Source organism: Leptonychotes weddellii, chromosome 9, assembly GCF_054177405.1.
Source record: "Leptonychotes weddellii isolate Sample4059 chromosome 9, ASM5417740v2, whole genome shotgun sequence".
Lineage (NCBI taxonomy): Eukaryota > Metazoa > Chordata > Mammalia > Carnivora > Phocidae > Leptonychotes > Leptonychotes weddellii.
Genome location: NC_138377.1, coordinates 122,002,569 through 122,010,014, shown reverse-complemented (window position 1 = coordinate 122,010,014; position 7,446 = coordinate 122,002,569). Strand labels below are relative to the sequence as shown.

The 7,446-nt window shown below is 49.0% G+C and overlaps 1 protein-coding gene and 1 long non-coding RNA gene across 2 annotated transcripts in view; both read right to left on the bottom strand.

The window, feature by feature from the left end:
• LOC115938728 (uncharacterized) overlaps positions 1 to 4,100 on the bottom strand; it is a 5,993-nt gene extending 1,893 nt beyond the window's left edge. The window contains exon 1 of the long non-coding RNA XR_014148823.1: positions 3,890 to 4,100. This is a non-coding gene — a long non-coding RNA (uncharacterized LOC115938728). The remainder of the gene's footprint in view (positions 1 to 3,889) is intronic.
• Positions 4,101 to 4,652: 552 nt separating this feature from the next.
• On the bottom strand, positions 4,653 to 6,319 carry HDDC3 (HD domain containing 3). The gene is made up of 4 exons (XM_006748907.3): positions 6,175 to 6,319; positions 5,816 to 5,871; positions 5,465 to 5,705; positions 4,653 to 5,144 (listed from the first exon to the last, which is right to left on the bottom strand). The coding sequence occupies exons 1-4, from the start codon at positions 6,284 to 6,286 to the stop codon at positions 5,014 to 5,016; spliced, it is 540 nt and encodes a 179-aa protein (XP_006748970.1). The 5' UTR covers positions 6,287 to 6,319; the 3' UTR covers positions 4,653 to 5,013.
• Positions 6,320 to 7,446: the final 1,127 nt, after the last annotated feature.

Here is a 7,446-nt window from a genome sequence, read left to right as displayed (position 1 = left end):
CAAGAGAAAGAGCAGTGGAGGGGAACCGTGCCAGGCCGTCGGAGTCCATGTGGGACACACAGGTAACCGAGAATGACCGAGGAATGCCAAGAGGCCAGAACCAGGCCAAGTGAGGAGCACAGGACGAGAAAGCAAAGAGGCTGCAAGGAAAAACATGACAAAATGTAAACAGCCCCAAATAATACTTTATTGAAATAGAGTCTACATGTGGGAGAAACACTGGATTTGGTGCAGACGACAGAGGGATTTGGAAAACAGAGCTGAGGAATCACTTGAAGATACCACAGAGCTAAAAGGAAAATATATAAGAGAGGTTAAGAAATATGGCAGATAGGGGTGCCTGTGTGGCTCATTTGGTTGAGCAGCTCTCAATTTTGGCTCAGGTCATGGTCTCAGGGTCCTGAGATCAAGCCCTGTGTCAGGCTCTGCACTCGGGGGAACCTGCTTGAGATTCTGTCTCCCTCTGCCCCTCCCCCACTGGAGTGTTTTCTCTCTCTCAAATAAATATGTAAAATCCTAAAAGAAAAAAAAAAGAAATATGGCAGATAGCCTTGGAAGCACTGACATAATGTTTAGTAGCACTTTTAGGAGAGACTAGTGAGTAGGGAAGAGGAAACCATCAAAAGGATAGTGGGTGCGGTTCTTCAGAAATGAAGAAAGATATGTATGAGTCCTTGGAATGAAAGTGCTCAGCAAGTTCCAAGAAAGGGATGTTTAAAAAAATCCTCCCCTACATATATTGCAAAAAAAACCTTAAAAATCAACCAGAAAGAGACTCCAAAAGGAAAGACCACCAAAATGACAGCAGACATCTAGTTAGTATCAATAGATAACCTGGAGTCCATGAAATAATACAATCAGACTTTGAGAACATAACTGCGAACTCTGGATCTGGTGTTAGCTATGCTCCGATTCAGAGTGAGGGAGAAATGGCATTCCAAACATGCAAAGGCTAAGAGCTTGCAGTGTACAAAACTTCAGTGGAAGAACAAAGGTGTTCTTCAGAAAAAAAAAAATCCAGGGTGCATAAACCAATGGTGGGTAGACCTAATAAGTATTGGCTATAAGCTATAATATAGCTTTAAATGAGGCGAGAATGAATATTCCAGATAGCAATAATGTTAGGTATTATTCCTGGGGTCCTTGTTCAGAAGAAATAAAAGCACACCTCATGATTCATATGCACAAAGAAATGGATGACGATGTTCACTGGAGCGTTATGTGGTGTGGTAAAAAGCTGGAAACAAAACCTGTCAGAAAGGGTAATACATAGAGGCACCTGACTGGCTCAGTTGGTAGAGCATAGGACTATTGACCTTGGGGTTGTGGGTTCAGGCCCCACATCGGGCACAGAGCTTATTTAAATAAAAAAAAAATTTTTTTAAAGGAATGCACAGGGATGCCCGGATGGCTCAGTCAGTTAAGCATCTGCCGCCTTTAGCTCAGGTCATGATCCCAGGATCTTGGGATCAAGCCTCACATCAGGCTCCCTGCTCAGTGTGGAGCCTGCTGCTCCCCCTGCTTGTGCGCTCACACGCTCTCTCTCTCTCTCTGACAAATAATAAATAAAAAAGGGAATGTGTAAAGAAAATACTGTCCATTCATATAATGAAATACTAGAAAGTAGTTTAAAGGAATGAGCTAAACATTCATGTGCATTGACAGGGATAAATCTCAAAAGCATTGCTAAAGGAAAAGAAAGTTACAGGGGTGCCTGGCTGGCTCAGTCGGTAAAGCATGCAACTCTTGATCTCAGGGTTGCAAGTTTGAGTCCCACGTTAGGTGTAGAGATGACAAATTAAAAAAAAAAAGTTAGAGTGATACATACTTATGACAAAATACTCCAAAACAAGTACTATAAGGACAGTCTTTTCAACAAATGATGTTGAAAGAAGTTCTACTAGGGGTAAAATGCTATCAAACAGCATCGCCCACTACAGAAAAATCGATTGAAAAGAGTCAATGTGGCAAGCTAAATTATTAAGAAATGGCGACAGCCACCCCACCTTCAGCAACCAGCACCCTGATCAGTCAGCAGCCATCAAGGACGCAAGATCCTCCACCAGCAAAAAGATTACAACTCACTGAAAGCTCAGATGATGATTGGCAGTTCTTTGGCAACAAAGTATTTTTAAATTAAGGTACACTGTTTTCTTAAAGACCATGCTACTGCACACTTAATATACGACAGTATATGTGTAAACATAACTTATATACACTGGGAAACCAGAAGTTTCATTTGACCCGCTTTCTTGTGATATTCCCTTTATTGTCGTGGTCTGGAACTGAACCCGCAATATCTTCGAGTTATGCCTGTAATCTCAAATGGCTTAGGGGAAAAAGTTACTGTACTTCCAACTTTTAAGTTTCTGATTGTTTAAAAATATATATTGAGTTAAGGGCCCCTGGGTGGCTCAGTCGGTTAAGTGTCCTACTCTCAGTTTTGGCTCGGGTCATGATCTCATGGGTTGTGAGACTGAGCCCGGCCTCAGGCTCCCCTCTCATTGGGGAGTCAGCTTAGATATGCTCTCCCTCTGCCCCTTCTCCTGCTTGTGCTCTCTCTCTCTCAAATAAAATCTTAAATTTTTTTTTTTAAGATTTTATTTATTTATTTGACAGAGAGAGACACAGCGAGAGAAGGAACACAAGCAGGGGGAGTGGGAGAGGGAGAAGCAGGCTTCCCGCGGAGCAGGGAGCCCGATGCGGGGCTCGATCCCAGGACCCTGGGATCATGACCCGAGCGCAAGGCAGATGCTTAACGACTGAGCCACCCAGGTGCCCCTCTCAAATAAAATCTTAAAAAAAAAACTTGAAAAAAATTTTTAAAGGCCTAATAGTGTGGCAAAAAGGGGAATTATGGTCCTGATTCTGTCACTGTTCCACCTGTTTGACCATTAACAAGTCTTCTCACCTCCCTGAGCTTCATGTTTTGTCTCTGTAAAATGAGAACAATAGCCCGGCCCTGCGCTACTGCCTTGTCTGGTTATTATACAGAACAGATGAAGTAACTAACACCTGTGAAGAGGTTTTTTTGTACAACATCAAGTGCCCTGTGTGACAATTTACCCCTGCATTCTGTAAGTAACAGGATTTTCATTAAATGTCCTGAAACCTTAATTTTAAGCCACTTAAAAGCTGCAGATATAGGGGCGCCTGGGTGGTTCAGATGGTTAAGCCGTCTGCCTTCGGCTCAGGTCATGATCCCGGGGTCCTGGGATCGAGTCCCGCATCGGGCTCCCTGCTAGGCAGGGAGCCTGCTTCTCCCTCTGCCTCTGCCTCTCTCTCTCTCTCTCTGACTCTCATGAATAAATAAAACATTTAAAAAAAAAAAGCTGCAGATATATATATTTTTTATTTGATATTAAATAGATATATATATAAACTGCAGGTTTATCATATATACATTTATTAAGAGTACAATAATATACTATCTGTTAATATATAAAGTATATTACTATGCTATTAAATTATTGATTTATTAACATTCATATATAAGTATATATGTAAATATATGTATTCAAGTGTAAGGAATAAAGTTTTTATTTTTATTATTTTTTTTAATATTTTATTTATTTATTTGACAGAGAGAGAGAGAGAGAGAGCACACGCAGGGGAAGTGTCAGGCAGAGGGAGAAGCAGGCTTCCCGCCGAGCGGGGAGCCCGATGCGGGGCTCGATCCCAGGACGTGGGATCATGAACTGAGCCGAAGGCAGACGCTTAACTGACTGAGCCACCCAGGCGCCCCAGGAATAAAGTTTTTAAAAGTCCTGTAATCCTACCTCCCCGCAAATAATTTATTAAACTAAAACCAAAATTCTCCAAAACATACCACATCCTGGCCAGCCTTAAGAGGACTACACTGAACTTTGAACTTTGCTGATCCATTTACCTGGGACTATCCTGAAACTCGTTTCCTTTTAAAGTCGCCTTCTTGCGGCCCTTCACCATTTTTTCCTGCAGAAACTGCGCTGGGGCCTTCTTTGGGTAAATAACCACCGTGGTCTAGCACGAAATGGCCTTTGACTTCATTTCCTCGCCTATAAGCCTCAGCGGCTCGGCGGCGACCAGAAATCCGGCACCTGCAGACCCCTGCGCACGGACGCCACCTAGCGGCCGGCCGCTTCTCCCAGACCCCGCCCACCCCAGGCCTCCGGGGGCGGGGCCGCCCCGCGGCCACTTCCGAAGGCGCCCGGAAGTTCTTGTCACTTAGCAACCAAAGGACCCGGCGGCGTGATAGGGCTGAGATCTGGGATGGCCTGGGGACGGCGACGAGTTTTCGGGGCGGTCTGGGGTGAGGGACGCGCAGTACCCCCACCGGCCCTGTCCTGTTGTTGCTGGTATGCAGGTGGCATTCCTTTCCAAAACATCTGTCATCCCGTCCAACTTTCTTAAAGAGGAAGACTACCATTTCTTGAACACCTATGTGTCAGGCTCCGTCTGAGACGGGACCTAGTCTAACCCTAGTAATTACACAGCCTAATTCACTGATAAGGAAGCCAGGCTCGGGGCGGGGGCCGGGGGGGTGGGTCCGAGGCCCTCAACGTGAGCGACCTGTCCCTGGGGGCACGCAGTCGGTACCCTGCCCTGCCGAAGGGCAGGTATCCCGCCTACCTGCTCCCCATTTGGCAGGCTGAGGAAGGAGCAGCAAGAACTTAAAGCTTTACCCAAAATGCTTTATTTTTCCATAATGACTTATGAACTAGTGTTTCCAGAAGCCCGAGTCCCCGAGGGGCCAGAGTTCACTCATACAGAATAGCAAACAGACCCAAGGCCTGGAGAAAGGGCAGTAAGTGCATTAGGACTGGACGGGCTGCATCTGATTTCCACAATCCAGGGCTCAGCTTAGTCGGCAGGACACATTCAGAGTGAGAAGAGACAAGTATTTTTTGGCCTCTCGTATCTGGGCTGAACCAGTCAGGAAGGGAGATGGAGAGGCAAGGAAAGGCTGGAATAGGAATCCTTTCTGGCCTGGCCAAGGCTGGAGTCTGGGCCCCTGATGGCTCCAAGCACTGCTCAGAGTGTCAGCCCCCGCTCCTTAAACAGCTGCTTTAGAGCCTCTTCCAGCTGTCGGTTTGTTCCCTGAAGCCCCTTCACCACTTGCGCTGCCCACTCGAAGTATTCCTGGACTCTATGTTCAGACCATCCTGCATGAGAATGGACAGAAAACTGCTCACATGGCATCCAGGACAGCATTGTATTTTGCCCACTTCTGCCCACTTCCTGGAGGGCGTGGTGCAGGGCCACGAGATGTTCCCGATGGGATTTGTCCTGAAAACGTCCCCTTGGCCCAGTTACTGCACTTCTACGGTGTGAAAGATCAGAGTGGTCTAGTAGGATTAGCCGGGGGAATCAACAAGAAGGCCGAGGCTCTTTTTTTTTTCCATTGGAACTGACCAACCTGTGCCTCCAGAAGGAGGACATCCCTCCCCTTTCCCTCAGAGCAGGTGGCGGGGGGGGCGCGTACCCTCTGGGGTGCAGCGATTCAGGTCCCTCAGATTGTACAGCTTGTCTGCCAGCTTCACCAGTTTAGCCCTGGGACTGCTGTGGGGTGCCTGCTCCACCTGCAGCCGCTTTCTCTCCAGCTTGGGCAGAGTCTTGTCATCTGTTACTTCCTCCACCAGACGCCGCACCTGAGCGCCAAAGTGCAGCTCCACCTCATCCAAGGTGGTGTCTGTGTCCTCCACTGTGTCATGGAGCAGGGCTGCCTGGGGACAGGCTTCCACTTAGCCCTGTGACTCCAGGCAAGGGGTGCCCAGGGCCGAATGCGGTCCCTGATCCCCACCCTAGCCTCCTAGGAGAGAACGAGGGGAGTTACCTGTAACACCACAATGTCAGTGATTCCCGCCTCATGGGTCAGGATCCGAGCCACACCTGACGGGGCAAAGCAGGAAGTCAGACCTGAGGGAGTCCCAGGCTGCGTGCTGCGGATTTTGCAGAGCCAGATGTGGCCTCTCACTAGCCGGATGGCCTTTACTCTCTTTGGGTGTCAACTGTGCAGAGGAGCAATCATGCCTACCGCCCCGGGTTGTTGTGAGACTTACACACGGAAAGTGCCCGGCACAAAGCCTGGTACAGAGTAGGTGCTCAATGAGGCGTAGGCCCTCCGCCCGCGTTCCCTTCCCGGTCCCCACCCCCTAGACACCGCTGCGGTCGCTCCCCGGGCGGTGCGCCCACCGATAGGGTGGTTGATGTAGGGGGTCCCTTCGGGGTCCTTTCGCCGCTGCAGTCGGTGCTTGCGAGCCGCGAAGTCCGCAGCCTCCACCAGCTGCGCGGCCTCGGAGCCCATTGCGCGGGTGGGGCGGGCGACTGACGTCCCGGGAGCCCCTGGAGCACAGATGGAGCGTCCGTAGCGCCCCCTGGCTCCGCGGAGGCCAGTGACTGGGGAGTCGGACGCACGCAGGTTTCTGTGGAGCTGACGTCCGGGCGGAGACGGCAACTGGTGTGGGGAGCTGCCCTCAGCATCGCAGCCCCTGGTTCAGACGCTCTGCTGGGGGTGCAAGAAGGACATGGCCTGCCTCCCTGGGAACCCACAGTCTCGGGGAAGGAGGAAGACAATGTTCTCACAGTGTGCTGGGTTCAGGGCAGGAAGACACAGGGGACCATGGTACTTTGGAGGAAGGGCAATTCACCTAGCCTCCCGGGGTCAAAGACAACCTCTTCCAGGAGGATCCTCTCCTCCCATGAAAAGACAATCTTCAATGTCAATGCTCTGAAAATTCTCAAAGTGTTCTAAAAATGGTTTTCCCTGCAGGGAGGGACTGGTTGGAATGGGCATGGGAGCTTCACCTTTGGGCCCAGAAGACCCTACGGCCTGACCTTCTGGAAATTGGAGCTTACACTAGAAGCCTGCCTAATTGCTTCAGGTTTAGACTCCCAGGCAGCAGTGATGTTTCTGCAAGAACTGTCTTCTTTGTTCTCAGGTGCTGCATTTCTTTCTTGTACCATAAGTGTTCCTGCTTCAGTCCTGCTGTGGGTCCCTCAGATGATAACTGTTGTCATGCTGTTCTGGGAGCATGGCACTGTAAGGTCTCCATAGACTAGAATAACAACACTACTGGCTGGTGGCCTTGGGCCTTCTAGAGAAATTCCCTGTCTCGGCAGATGGCATCTATGAGATTTAAGGGGTAAGAGAGACCTGGAGACCCTGGAAGAGCTTTTCCTGTGAACTGGTTTGCAAAGTATAGTACTCCAATCAGACTGATAGCTTTTATGTTTTGGCTGGTAGCTGGGGCAGACAAGGGCTCAAGGGAAAAGTTAATGGAAGGACTTGCCCTTGTTTTTCAGCTAGTCTTAGTGGTTGCCATGATTCAGAAGTTAGGGAGGGAAGCTCCAAACGCTGTTACTGAGGTCCCTGGGGCCTGGAATGGAACGACCAGAATTCCCAGGGCTTACACAGCAGCCTGGAAATTGAGAGTGGGTAGAGAGAAATAAACCTGGCTCTAAATG

Excerpts from the sequence above, each read along its gene's own strand:
- HDDC3 (XM_006748907.3), bottom strand. The coding sequence starts at position 6,286 with ATGGGCTCCGAGGCCGCGCAGCTGGTGGAGGCTGCGGACTTCGCGGCT. Across the intron at positions 5,872-6,174 it reads CTACATCAACCACCCTATCG|GTGTGGCTCGGATCCTGACC; the intron begins GTGGGCGCACCG and ends TTGCCCCGTCAG. Across the intron at positions 5,706-5,815 it reads CTGACATTGTGGTGTTACAG|GCAGCCCTGCTCCATGACAC; the intron begins GTAACTCCCCTC and ends GCCTGTCCCCAG.